Source organism: Drosophila obscura, unplaced genomic scaffold (assembly GCF_018151105.1).
Source record: "Drosophila obscura isolate BZ-5 IFL unplaced genomic scaffold, ASM1815110v1 contig_37, whole genome shotgun sequence".
Lineage (NCBI taxonomy): Eukaryota > Metazoa > Arthropoda > Insecta > Diptera > Drosophilidae > Drosophila > Drosophila obscura.
In genome coordinates, this window is record NW_024542825.1 from 2,562,311 (window position 1) to 2,577,163 (window position 14,853).

The 14,853-nt window shown below is 45.2% G+C and overlaps 1 protein-coding gene across 3 annotated transcripts in view; it reads right to left on the reverse strand.

Annotated features, from left to right (window-relative positions):
* Positions 1 to 650: 650 nt before the first annotated feature.
* LOC111074997 (rap1 GTPase-activating protein 1) overlaps positions 651 to 14,853 on the reverse strand; it is a 104,813-nt gene continuing 90,610 nt past the window's right edge. For all 3 annotated transcript variants that reach the window (XM_022368037.2, XM_041594829.1, XM_022368039.2), the window contains exons 3-5: positions 2,957 to 4,675; positions 2,343 to 2,879; positions 651 to 2,270 (exon numbers count right to left, since the gene is read on the reverse strand). In XM_022368037.2, the coding sequence (XP_022223729.2) occupies positions 2,109 to 2,270; positions 2,343 to 2,879; positions 2,957 to 4,675 (2,418 nt within the window). In that variant the 3' untranslated portion in view covers positions 651 to 2,108. The remainder of the gene's footprint in view (positions 2,271 to 2,342; positions 2,880 to 2,956; positions 4,676 to 14,853) is intronic.

Here is a 14,853-nt window from a genome sequence, read left to right on the forward strand (position 1 = left end):
TGGCGCGGCTGCGACACTCTGCCTCTTTTTGGGGGTAGCAAATGTTCCCTGATTCTAGGCGCATATTGCTTGGAAACCGCATGCAGTGCTGGGTATGGAAGTTTCAATACCCTATGTGGTCTAAATAAATAAAACTTCTGTGTAGAATTTATTGAAATCAGCAAAAGGTCACAGTTTCTTTGGAAATTTTAGTAGTATGTAAAATAGATAAAAGTTCTTGCACAAAGTACTTATCAAATATGCAACCATGCCTGAGATTTAGTTTGTGTGCGTTACAAACGTTTCACCAAAAGTATACATCTTTTGTTTCAAGTGGTATTTAAATGTTTCTAGCAATCGGCCGCATGGTGTGTACAAAAAGGAATGGACACATCGCATACAAATATCGTTACCTCGTTGTGCTCACACACCATGCAGCGAGATCTGTTTTATGGCATGTGCATTATAGCATGTAGTAATGTGTGGAATTAATGTAGATATTATGTAGAGAAATTATACTTTCGAAATCCGTTGAAAATTCATGAAAATTGTTTACTCTTTCCAAGCTAAATATGGATTTGTTTATATTTAAAAATTCGGAATAAATGAAAGTTTCAGTTAACTTTCATTTAAATATTTACCCCATTAAAAAAAGCCTTGGATGTTGTTTATATATATATATTCCATATATTTTGCATATATATTTGTTGGTTGTTTTTATACTTTACACAATAAAAATGATAATGGATCATCTCAACAAAAACAATTATTCGCATTAATCGAACTTAAAATTTAGAAGATTTCAAAGACAAATTTGTTTGCGTGCAACGTTTGTTCTCTACTTTTGTATCATTTGATTTCTTTTTTTTATATATGGGAATCGATCGCATCTACATATCTGCGTACTTAGTGGTTATCGGTATTGGTATTGGTATCGGTAGTATCGTTAATCGATTAGAAAATAAAATAGTCATAGTTAATTTCGATAGAACTATACGCTCCGCTCCTCCTCTCTATAAAGTATATGTACATTTGAATGCTGAATATTCTCTTGAGTCATCGATCATTCATCGATGTAAGGGGGGGGGGGGTTTGTTGGTTTCGATTAAACTTAAATAATTAAACATAGTTTAAGGTAAAAGTATTTAAAGCAACTTAAACTTATGGTTAAGAGTGTTCGGTTTTCTGTGTGTGTGTGTGTTTTTTGTTTTTATCTTTGTTTATCGATTGCAGTTTAAAATTATCGAGCATCGAGCGCTAAAAATCATATCGATCATATAATTGTCTTCTCTTCAATATATTCGCATATGGGGTGGATATATATGGGATATTTGGGGTGGGTTGGTGTTGGGTGTTTTGGGGGTTTTGGGGGTGGTGCTACGTGAATGTGTGATAACGAGAGTCACAGTAACAGTCACAGAAGTCACAGCGAGCTGTGATTCCGGTATTCGAGTGCGACTAACGAACCGCGTAATGGTTTTGTAAACCTCAAAACATTGCTACGTGTGTTTGTATGTGATTATCATGTGTTTGGTTATCGATATCGATTTATCGTTGTGATGCTTTGTGATTGATCGCTTTCTATATATTTTTTGGGGCGTTTTTGTTTTTGTTTTGGGGTTTGGTTTTGTTTATGTTTATGTTTTTGTTTTTGTTTTGTGTTAATCCATGCGTTAAATATGCTTAATGACTTATATTATATATTTGGTGTACTTTTTTGAGTTTTGTGTTCTGTTTTTTGCTTTTGCTGGTTTTTCTTTTCTTTTAGTTTAGTTTGTAACTGTTACACATATATAATATGATTATATATATATTCTAACGATTTGAATAACTCTTGTCCATGCTTGTCCTGCAGCGATCCTTCTTCGTCTACTTCCTCCTTCCTTTCTTACTCTCACATCTAAACTAAATATAATACAGTTTATCTTTTCATTCGTTCTACGTGGGGGGGCTGGTGCTACGGCTACAATGAATGCATTTAACAACTCCTGCGAAACGATCAGCCATCGCTTCCTTTCCCTTCTCTCCAAAGTGTTATACACGGCACAGTGGTTACTCCTCTCTCTCTACTTTGACTCGCTCTCCTTTTTTCTCTCTCTTTGTATCGTTCTCTGTTACGTTTAACGCTTTTAGATGGGCGATAGAGCGGTGGAGAGCGATGCAGTGGCTGTGTCCGGCATATATTCCTTGACCAAATCACGCAGCCGCAGAATCTCCCGTCCGGCAGCCGCCAAATCGCCCTGCAGCGAAAGTTCCCTCTCTCGGAGTCGCTTAATGTCGCGCTGACAGGTCTGTAAATGCCAAAAGGAATACACTGATAAGTAAACGGGAAGATTTTTCTCTCTATTTGTGTATTAACTTACCACATTCTGACGCAGCAGATCCAATTTATCGCACTTGAGTCGCGTCACCTCCTGCCGCAGATTCTCAATCTTGACGATCGTCTCATTGCTCGGTGAGCTGCCCATCATGGTGGCCTGCACCCCGTCGAGGCACAGCGAACAGGCCTTGGTGGTGGCCTCCGCCGAGCTCATGCTCTCCAGCCCCGTATCGCTGTCAATGTAGGTGGCACCGCCATCCAGATGCCCCATCATTGGATCCAGATCCACGCTATTCAAACTGGAATCATCGCTCGTCTCTGACATTGTGGCCACCGCCACACCCACGCCCACGCCCACGCCACCGTTCTGTGCGGCACTCACAGCAGCAGCTGCCACTCCTCCACCAACTGCGCTGCCGTTTTGCGGATGCAAGACGCCGCCATTGGAGCCGCTGCCATTGTTGATGTTGTTGTTGTTGTTGACTGTGGCCTGTCGCGAGGTAATGTCCGGCGACGAGGAGGTGGATTCATTCGAGGATTTTGATTTCGATGAAGATTTCGAGGCGGTGCGACTGCAGCTCTACAGGGGAATCAGAAAATAATATCGGTTAGTGGATCGATTGGCGGGGGGGCAGTTTAAGCTTTGCTCCAACTTACATTCAAATTGGGTGTCTGCATTTCGGGCTGTGGCTCCTTCTTGGCGTTGAGTGTGCCCAGCTTTGTGTTGACACTGAACTTGTCCTGCCCGTTGCCCGTGTCCACGCTCTGGGAGCGCACGCGCATGATCAGCGCCTTCTTGACGGTGTCTATGAAGCGACTGCCCGCATTGCCGCCGCCGCCACTGCCGCTCTCCGCCTTGGGTGTCTCTGGCGTGGGACTGCTGGCCGTTGCCGCCTGCGAGAGATCGGCGCCCAGGAAATCGCGCGTCTTCTCGCGCAGCTCCTCGACGAGATTCTGCAGCAGTGAGGTGCGCGTGCGCAGCTCCAGCTTGGCAAACTTCTCGGCCTTGTAGCACGCGTTCTCCGCATTGATCAGCTTCGTGAGTATGAACTCCTTGAACTCCTGCCCCTTGCGGAAGACAGCCGGATTGGGCAGTGTGGGCCCAAAGAAGGGCACATCATCGCGGGCCGTCACGCTCACCTTGTAGCGGGTGTGCGGTGTATTCGGCTCCAGCGGCTGCACCACAATGAACGCGTGCAGAAAGTGACTGGCGATCATGTCCGGGGAGAAGGGTGTGTTCGTCTCCTGGAACACAATCGCCACAATGTCGTTGCCAATGTGCCGCTTGCGCTGCAGCTGCTGCGGATCCGCCTCCGTGTGAGGCAGCAGCGTGGACACATGGAACATCACCTCACGCTCCTTGAACACCTCATAGACGGCCGTGTCGCCGGTGTGTCCATTCTGTATGTCCAGTCCGCCGCGATAGCCCTTGTGATCCTTCAAGCGAATGCGCTGGCCGAGCACGTCCAGGAACTCATCGAATGCCGGCGATGTCTGCTGGTTGCCGAACAGCTCCTCCTCGGTCGTCTGGCCGTATCTTTGGTACAGCACCCCGAACTTGAAGTGCGAGACGAGCACATGCTCGTCGTAGACGCTGATCAGATTGGAGGCCTTGGGGCACAGCACCGGCATGAAGCTATCCACCTGGATCTGTTCGTTCAGCAGCCGCACCATCTTCGCGGGACTCGGCTGGGCGCCCAAACACGACACCGGAATGAGCTCGTGCATGGTGCCGGTGCGCAGGCGCAACAGTATGCGCATGTGCTCCTGATTGGCCACATTCTCCGTCTTGATGGAGATGAGCACCGGCCCCAGTTGCTCGTCCTGCCCCACCAGATTCGAGTGCTCGCGCGCCGCATAGAACCGGCGATAGCACTTGGCCGTGTCGTCCGTCTCGAACTTGGCCATCCATGTGGTCTGCGGCAGCAGCGGATTGCCCCGGGCATCGTAGCTGCACTCGTGCTCGGTGCCGTCCATCCAGTAGCCGCCGTGCAGCGGCAGCAGGATCATCGGATAGGGCGCCGCCTTGGCCAGCGCATCCTCCAGCAGTCGCTGTGAGGCGGGTATGGCCGAAACAATCGACGAATTCGAGCTCACCGATGACTGTGACAGATAGTGGTGTCCGTTGGACAGCAGCTGCCCGCCCGTGGCACTCACCATGCCACTCAGCTGCGGCGAGGCGGGGGTCGAGCTGCAGGCCGATCCGGACACAGAGGTGCTCGAGTGGTTCATCGAATGTCGCAGTGTGGCACGCGATCCGGAGTGCTGCAAGCCACCACCACCGCCGCCGCCGTTGTGTGCCACGTGACTGTCGTGTGGGGAATGCGGCTGTGGTACACGCTCCTCGCTGGTGGCATTACTGCCGCGATGATGGTTCTGAAACAACGAAAAAAGGCAAGAGGTTAGGCCAGTGCTTAGATTGGTTGCCATAAGGGATAAGTGGAGCGAAAACTGAGCAAAGGCGCCCTGGAATTTTAGATTTATTTTCTATATTTATGGCTATAATGACGGCAAACGCTTTGGTTGCTGCTGTAGCGGGCACATTGCAGCCGTTCGTAATGAAAATGGTTATTAAGGTGGAGAATAGTTTGAGGTATGATGCCACCAAATATCACTGAAATAACTGCAAAATTGTGAGCCCCACAACATTTTCCATATCGTAAAAGTTTTCTTTTTTTTGCTGTATTTTGGCCTTTTCTTTGTGCTGAAACTGAGAAAGAACAGCTGCTGTTTCTTAAGCTCTTTCTGCTGCCTTGATTGTTTGGACAAGAGTGTGTCAAAGATCCAAAATGGTTGGAGGAGGTGCTGCCACCCATTGTGGCAGGCAACAACTGACGCCTGATTATGGTGTGTGGGTGCCTCCTCCCACACACACACACACAAAAACTCTTTGACAGGAGGAGAAGAGGAGGAGAAGTGTAGGGGGACTGCATGGCTGCATTATAATTTCATGCAATTATCGTCAGCGAAAACCCCCAGCCGTGTGCCACGTGGTCCCCCTCCTGCAAGCCTGCCTGCCTGCCTGCCTCAGCACTGTGTTTTGTGTATGCAAATGCTGCGAGGCCTCGAGCCATAGAGCCATAGAGCCATGGATTGTGGATGGATTGGATAATGGCAGTGCACAGAGTCGAGCAGAGTCGAGCAGAGTGGAGCACAGAGAGAGAGAGAACACAGAGGGTGCCTACGCCTCCGCCCCCCCACCCAAAGCTCATGGCTCATGTCGATGATGGCTGTTTGGCTCTGTGCAATTTTGTTGGCACAAACTATTTGAAAAGCGCCAAACAAATATGGCAGTGGTGGTGGGCGGCAGTGCAGAGCAGCGCTGTGGGCGTGGTCGGATTACGTGATGGATTTGCCATCAGTGAGGAGAGCCACAAAAACCGACAGCGAGCTCTGCTCTGCGCTTCCTGGGGTTCTGAATTTTTGATAACATTAAGCCAACATTTTCATTTGACATGAACGCAAGAGAGGGAGAGACGTTTGCTTCTACTTGGTGGTGCCTGCCTCATTGTAGAGTCTCCTTTTGAATTTGTGGCGCCACTCGAAGCTTTTGTCTAGTCGTAGGACCCATCCACATTCCCATCCTTCCCCCCTTGCGACCTAAACAAGCAAAAGCATATTAAAAAGTTCCTCTTTTATTTGCAAACAGTTTTTCCACATTTCCACAATTTCCTTTTGTTGCACTTTGGCTTGGCTTGAGCTGCGGGGCCTCTCTCTGGCTTGCAGCCAAATGTGGCACGTACAAGGGTTCAAAAGGGTGTGCCATGCCCTGCCTTGCCTTGCCCTGCCTTGCATTGGGGGGTTCATCGATAGTTCGTGCTTTGATTTAATAGTCTGCTTGCTAGTTGTTGCTGCTGCCAATTGTAAAAGGGCTGCCCCTGCCCCAGCCCCTGCCTGCTTCATTCCTTTTTCTTGCTTTTGTTGTGGCCTCAAGAGTGGAATAATGGGAACAGAGTTGGCAGGAGCAGACAGTGTGACCATGCCTCAGATCCGTTTACTTCTTTGGTCAATCGCTTAATCGATTTTTAATCGATATAATTTCATTTTAGGTTTATTTAATCTTTCTTTATATAGATATTCTTAGAAAATAAAGATTCCACAGTGTGACCCTCTCTTGCATGGCCTTTACCTTCCTTTCACTGCGCTGTGCAATCGCTTAATCGATTTTTAATCGATCCAATTTCATTTTAAGTGGATTTATCCTTTCCTTATTTCAATATCCTTAGAAAATAAATATCACAAAGTGTGACCAGCTCCTGCATGGCCTTTTCATTCCATTCACTATGCTGTGCAATCGCTGCTCTCCTTGTGCAATCGCTTAATCGATTGTTAATCGAAGGCTAAAACCATTTCGATTCATCAAATTTCATTTATGTTTCACTTTTGCTAATGAATTGCATTGTCATTTGAATGCATTTCGAATGCACACCATTCACTCCGCTCATTCATACTCATTTGTGTTTAGTATCTGTAGCTGTAGCTGTATCTGTATCTGTGTTATACCTCAAAGTATCTATGTATCTGTAACATTTTGCTTAGCGTGTGAACCAAAACGAAATAAATGCAAATGCAAAATGCAAATGCAATTCAATCCCTCTGGCCGCTGTCAGGCCACTGTGGCACACTCATTCTGTTGCTGTTCCTGCAGCAAAATTGATGTGGCAATTGAGGAAAATTAATAAATTTTTGTTGTAACTCTAGACAGAGTCGCTTCCACGATGGGGAAGTGGCTGGTGGCTGGCGGATTGGCTGGGAATGGGGTGTTGCATATAGTAGAGCACACAGCAGAGTGGCTGTGGGGAATCGTAGTTATAGATAGTTGGTCACGTCACACGGTTTGTTGGCTTCATTTGTAGCTCTGCTCTGCAGGGCGGGCCGGGCCGGGCCAGAGCGGAGCGCCCTTAAATGTTTGTTTAAATGTGAAAATGGTTTAGTGGGGTGTGGGTGGGGTGGAAACCCAACCCCGAAAAACCAATAAATAGCTGGGATAAGCACTGTCTGGGGCGGGCCATGAGTCATTCATCTAATAAGGCAAAAGGTCCTCTGTCCACTGTCCCCTGTCCACTGTCCACTGTCTGTTTTTCATTTAATTTGGCAATTGCTTTTGGAATGTGTCTCTCCCTCCCCTCTTACTCTCCGTCTAGATCTAATTAGGAAACCATTTCGTAGAGGTTGCTGCTCTTAGAACTTTTGTGTGGAAACAAATAGTAAACCGGAAAATGCCAATGTTAAATTGTAATAAAGTGGAAAGCATGACGAATGACAAGAACCAGAAACAAGCAAGCCGCAAGCACAGCCACAGCAACAGCAACAACCACAGCCAAGAGACAAATCTCAAGAGACAGACATGAGACATGTGCTGCAAATGATCATCATCCCAGCAGCAGCAACAATAATAATAATGATAATGATAATCATTATGATGTTTATGTGCCGATTCTGGGGAACTTAAGCGGATTACTCGTACATTCAAGAGAAAAGTGTTACGAGCTCTGGAACAGAGAACACAGCACAAGAAACTGAGCACTGGAGCACTGAGAACTGAGAAGAAAAGAAACTAAACTGAAAAGAAAAGAAAAAACACCGAGTATATGGCAGAACTTTTGAGGCAAAAAGCAACGTGGATGCAACACTATACTATAAGTGTAAGTATAACCATATGGCCAGACTCTGAGCTGGGGCCACATTTCGAGGTTAGTGGGGTACACTCTTGAACAGAGAGAAGAGGAGGCAGAGATGGTGGGCCGCGCCTGGAGCGGGAGGCATGCCCCAGGGCCTGGCTGGCTGGCTGTCATCTACTCGATATTTGCATAAGGCGAAGGGCATTCATTGAACCTCTGCCTCACTGCCTCTCCTCACCTCTCCACCCTTTCTGTGTCCACCCCCATATAAAAAAAGAGAATCCTGCAATGATGCCCCAAAGTCAACAATATTTGTTTTCTGTTGTTGCTGTTGTTTCTGTTGCCTGCCTTTGTGCCACTCTCGAGTGCATGGAGGCGCAGCAGCAGTCGGAGGCGTCATTAAAAATGTGCATTTTTTTTTTTGTCATTCAACGCCCAATGCCTCATGCCCTCAGGCCATGCCCCATGTGCCTCACAAAGCGCCTTCTTTTAAAGTAAGTTTATATTCTGGGCATCGCAGCTTTGGATACCCTGCAAGAAATGCTTCGAATTTAAACACTTTTTTGCTGTGCATAAATCCCCATTTGTCTGCTGATTTCTCGCCTTATTTTTCACTTAGATGCCTTTGTTCATCATACCTCTCCCCATTGCAGGGCATCAAACAAAAGCAACAAATGCATAAAAATGCACAGGAAGCATCAGCCTTGTTGTTGTTTGTTGCTCTCAGGGCACCTCAAGAGTGAGAAAAAAAGGTGGCGGAAAAAAACGCAGAGGGCGGAGCAGAGCACAGCCAGCCCCCTACAATGCTTGCCAAACTGTGGGCTTGACTTTTGTGAATATTTTATGCAGTTCACATTTCAAAACCAAAACAAAAACAAAACAAAAAAGTGTGACACATGCGAGTGCTGTCTCTCCCGCTCTCTCTCACTCCTGCTCCTAAGTGATTGATATATGTAGGAGCATAATACATGAGATGTCTACGCACGTAAACACACAGAGAAATCCACAGAGAGACAACAAACAATCCACAAGACAAACATCAACTTCAACTTCAACTCCAGCTCCAGCTCCAAGTGGAGTATACAACCCACTCCCGGACACATGATTTATGCGTGTCTCCAAGGGTGCTACATGCTACATTCTACATGCTAAAAACCCAAACACGAATCAAATCAAAAACGCATAAATCAAACACAAAAAAAAAAAAAAAATCTCAAATGTCAGGCAAATGAGTGTCAAGCTGCAGGCACAGAAATTTGTCTAAGGCAGAAAAAAGGACGTCATCATTTTCGCTTCATTTTTTGAGTAACTTTTAGAAGAAAAAAAACTTGATACAGAACTTTTTTTTTTTGAATTTTCTTACAGCTCCGAACACAAACAGGCATTAAACATACAATATATATAGAAAGCCCATTTCTTTTTTTTTGTTATATATATATTTGTCAAGGTGATATACTTCGATATCCTCCTCTAAACATTTTGCAAAAAAGCAGCTGTAATTTAACACATGAACAATCGTTTTGGAATGGCAAGAACTTTAATTACTTTTAAGCTTCAGCTATGAAAAGGTTTTTTTTCAAAGATTTCTTTTTATAAAATTCGCAAAATTTATATATTTATAGGCACTGTTCTTAATCAGCGTTAAAGCCAACGCATTCTTTACTCTAAGAATGAGATAAAAACCCTTAAAATTCTATACAAATTCGTACCGCTAATCATAAAACGCAGAAACACTAAAGCCCCATGAGAGCGAGAGAAGTGCCACAAATAATTGGGTTAAAATTCCCTGAACCTCAACAGGTACGCGTACGCATATTCCCTTCATTCTCAGGCCCTCCAGCTGCGCGATCGTTCCCTCAAGTGTTACCTATGGGCCACATTTTCAGCACTGAAAACTGAAATGAAACTTCAATATGCAATGCACGTAGCGGGACTACGACGCATGAAACGCTTTCACAAATTTAATTAACATGAGAATATATAGTAGGTGAGGGTTATATATGCCCATAGGTTTTATGGGGTTTTCGTAATGGTTCTCAGCAAGCGAGAAAGAGCAGCAGAGTCCAAGCAAAAGAGAGAGAAAAATGTTTAAAGAACTTTTTGAAAATGAAACAAAATATATATTTTAAGCTGGTTGCCATTCTGACTAAGATATGGAATATCAAAAATGATCTCAACCTTAAACGGGTCATACCACAAAAATGTGAGCCGTACAGTTGTAGAGTCACACATAATTACTGCTCGATTTAGCTGCTGTTTTGGGGGCGTTTTTTTGTTGCTGTTGTCCAAATGCGGGACGATCGTGGCTCATTATTTATTCGTGTTTTGTTCAACGATTATTGAACACCAAAACAGTGGCCTCTATAAGGCAATCGATTCGAAGTTGTTTGTTGTTGTTACAGTTGGGCGACAATTTCATTAACGTATCCCATTGAAAAAAAAAAAACAAACAAACAAACGAAAAAAAAAGCTGAAAGCGAAAGGCAGACAAAATGCCCAAAAATGGTTTCGAAGCTGTTATAAATTATGCAAGCCTACTGATTGATTTTTAAAAATGTTATAATTAATTTGAAATTATATTGTATTTTTTTGTTTTTTTTGTAGGTTTAAAAATAGCTATTTAATTGCATGAGAAATGCAAGAGGAGAAGGCAAGCTGTTGCACACACACACACAAACACACATGGTTCATGTGACCCAATTGGTGCGCAATGAACCCGCAACACTCGCCCGCTCGCTGGCTGCTTCGTCATCGTCAACGTGCAGCATAAAATTAGTTAGCTGCGACAATTCCAAAGAGCGGGAATAAAGTAATACCTCGAAGAAGGAAGGAAGTCAGTCAGTCGCTGAGAAGGTAACTCCGTTCCCACATGCCCCCACGGGAAGTGCACACAATTTCCCAAAAGGTTGCATGCGATGCGATGTGCCCCATACTCTCGGTGTCACGCCTCTCTGAGCAGCAGACTCTAGAGTCTGGAGTCTAGAGGGGTGCCCTTTAAGCGTAACCAGATATGTATTCTGCAATAGCTCTCAAACTGCGCTTCTTTCTCTTGCCGTGAGCTTAACCCTGCCGAAGTTGAAGCTGCCGCTGCGCATGTGCATTGAAGCGCTGCGCAGTTTCCAGTCGAAGAAGCAGCAACAGCAGCAGCAGCAGGAGTGTGAGGCTAAAGCCCTTCTTCTGTGAAACTTTTTGTGTAACTTTTGCACATTTAAATTACAAACAGCTGACAAAAGTCCAAGCAAGCCCTCAAACCCAAAAGTGGTTGCCCAATACCCAGACACAAGTCATTTCTTTCTTTCCCTCTCTCTCTGTGCAGCTCTCCAGTAACTCCTCTGTTTGCCCCTTTTCGGTTCGTTTCGGTTGCTTCGTTTCTCATAAAATAATTGCTCCGTGTGATGATGATGATCGGTCGCTCCCATCCCATCCGACTTTTTGCCTTTCAACTTGAATTACATTATGTTCACTCCCCTGGAGAGTCTTCAGACGTTCTCTCTACCCCTGGCGAGTCTTCAGACGTTCTCTCTCCCCCTGGCGAGTCTTCGTTGCTTGTCGCTTTTCCTGAGACGTTGTGAAGTTTGTTCTTTGGGAGTTGGCTTTTGTTTTTGTGCGCCTGAGAATTTTGGGCCAGCGAAGCGTGAAACATGAACAACAACAAAAGAAGAAAACCTCCCTATGTGGTGGGGAGGGAGCGCTTCCTGGAATTCTTTTTCAACACAAGTAATTTGCCTAAAACTTGTAGTTGTAGCAAAAACAATTTAGTTTGTCTTACTAGGAAATATATTTGCATGTTTTTTTTTTTTGAAGACACAGAGAGTTGACAAGGCTCTGAAAAACAGACAAACAACAGTGCGGAAAACATGAGCTGCGAAGAGTAGAAAACATAGAACATGAGATAGCTCTCTGAGGGGTAGAGAAAACATAGAACATGATAGCGCTCTGCAAGGTAGCGAACATAATCAGTAAGAAGATATAACAACTGTAAGTCAGAGCACACACACACACACAACATTATAGAAACATTTCCTGTTTATAATTAATGGGAAAAGAAAAACTGCTGTCAAGCTGTGACTGTAATTCTTTGCTTTTGCAAAAAGTTAAGGGCTTTTTTTCTACCCCATCAAATATTGATTAAACAATTGGGCTAAAGTGGAGCATAACTGCACACACAGCAGCAACAGCAACAGCAGGCAACGGCAACGGCAACGGCAACGACAAGGGACAGGACCCCTCTACGCAGTGCAGTGTGTTTACTTGGCCCAAACAAGCGGCGGCCAACGAGGTTAACCAATTGCTGGTTTGCACTTTGCACTTTTGAATTATTGAAGGCACTGCAAAAAGGGGGGAATACCATGGCCTGGATTGAGTATGGGGTTGGAGAGTGTGTCCCTTTCCCTGAACACACACAGTGCCTGCCAATAGCTTGTTGATCCCATTTCTAGAGTTAAGCCACTCTCGGTCTCCATTTGTCAGCAAATATTTCAAACTGATTTATGGATTTCCTGACTTTTGGCTGTACCAACAACAAACACCAACAGCAACAGAGAAAAAAATGCGGTTTCGCGTTGGCGTTTTTTTGGCATCAGCCTCACATTCACTTTTTTTTTCTGTTTCGCGCTGTTTCTGCGCTGTTTCTGTTTGTGTTTGTGTGTATCTGCATATGTATCTCAGGGTTTTGGTTTTTCAGGTTTTATTTGGAGGCTTTTTTTTTGGATGGGGTGGGGTGGGCTGAGGGAGCCTCAAAGTGGGTCAACGCACGTCCGGCAGGGGCTACTCCTCCTCCTCCTCCTCCACCTCCACCCTTTCCTCACACTTTAACACTCGCTCATCGTTTATCTTCATTCATTTGCATCTGCCGCAGTTGCTTGCCGCCTGCTGCTGCATTCATTATTCATTCCCTTTGCTGCACCATCGCACGGACTCTCAAACTGTGTGTCAGCGCCTCCATACGCGACAATTGCCGCAAATTGCTGCCGCCTGCCGCTGCCCCTGCTGCCCCTGCTGTTGCTGTTGTGCCTGTTGCAGGTCCGAGTATTTATAGCAAATCTTTTGACGCCAAAAAGAGTGCCCACAAGTGCCGTGCTACCTCCCTGCTGCCCTGCTACCCCTTTACAGCGGCGCCATTACAGCTTATGCCCCATGCAGCAGCAGCAGCGGCAGCAGCGGCAGCATTATGAGTGCCACAAATGGGGGCACAACGTGAGGGGAACGAACCTCTCTCAGTTTCTCGTACTCAATCCCCCATTTGCCAGTGCACTTCTCGCTCACTCCGTCTGTCTGCAAACATTTGTTGACTTATTTACGATCCACACAGCACACGACTGACTTTCGATTGGGCGGCCCAGAAGACAGACAGACAGACATCAGCCAGCAGCCAGAAGCTACGAGTCACAAGGCAGAAGGGTAGGGGAATTGGTCATCTATAAATCAGCGAAAATCCTCATAAAAACTATGCTCCATCTCTGTCGGGTGCCATCTCTTTCTCTGTGTCTCGCCATCTGTTTAATGTTTACTTGCGAGAGATTCAAAGTGATTTAATTTGATGGGCGCTGCTCTGCCACTGAAGGAGGCGAAAGAAAAGCCTTACTCATCTGGTTTTTCCATATGCAATGCGGGGGCCAGAGGTGGGGGGCGGGGAAAATGTGGCTGCATCATCAAATTGAAAGTCAAGAAAGGAGATGCAAATGCAAGTGCAGTTCATGGTGAATATTACACTGTAATTGTAGAGCTCGACAGCTGTGTTGATTCCGAGAATTTCATTTTCCCTTTCCATTTGCAATGCATTTTTTTTTTAATTTTTTTACTTCACTCTGCTAACTCTCAGACTGCCTTGGAACATGTCCGATTTTCCACTTATATTTTGCACACAAAAATCACCAATCCTTCCAGAAATATTGCAACAGAAAAGCCTCTCAAACTGTGAAGTGTGCTACTCCCACAGCTGTCTCTACAGCAGAGATCTCTGCAACTGTTAACCCATCTAACATCTCCAATTCTCAGCCACAACTCTGCTCTCACTACTAAACTAGCTGTTAAGTCAGCTCCAATCTGCCCACAACTGTTAGCTCTAAAACTGTGTTTGTTGCTTGAACTCCCTTGATTTATTCGCCTTCGGCATGCAATCAGACCCCCACCCCGTTCGTCAATTGTTTTTTATTTTGTATTTTACAACATGTCTGGCAAAACCGAAAACAAAACTTTATTCCAGAGTCACTGCTGCTGCAGTCTGGCATATAAATCAATAAATTAGCAGTCCATAAACTTAATAAGCCGCATAAATAACGTCAGAAAAATAGTCATGCAAGCCCCATTTTTTTTTTTTCTGGTTTTTGCTAAAAGAAAAGTGCAACTGACCGTAGAAGAGTGGCTGGTGGATTGTGCTGGGGTGTGAATCGCTGTGTGAGAGACATTCATTCAACTTTTGTAATCAATCATTGACATCCTGCGGACTAGTAGTAGAGTGAATAATGCATTCACCATTCCAACAAAAGTTGTGGCAGGTTGCATGTTGGCTGGCAATTAAAGCGTAGCGGCCAAGCCACTAAAATTCCGAAATAAACGATTCGAGAGACCGCAGAAAGTCATGCAAGCGCCGCGGCGCTGCCCGCAAAGTGAAATGCAAAACGAAAATAAAAACCCAAAACCCAAAAACCGAAAACCGAAACAAACTGAAACTCAAAAAGTTGAGCAATGATCAGCAACAACAACAGAGAAAGATTGACCATTGGCTGGTCAGCAGTTTCAGATTCAGGTGAAGCGTTTTGGCCAAAAACCAGAGTATGCAATGCATTTAACACTTTCAACACACAACCAGCAACAACAAAAAATAGAGATACAACAGCTACAGCTACAGATACCAATAATAACAGCCAGATACAAAGAAAGAAAGATTGGCCCAATGGGGCCCAAGTCGCGGCATTGAGTTACCCCAGGAAA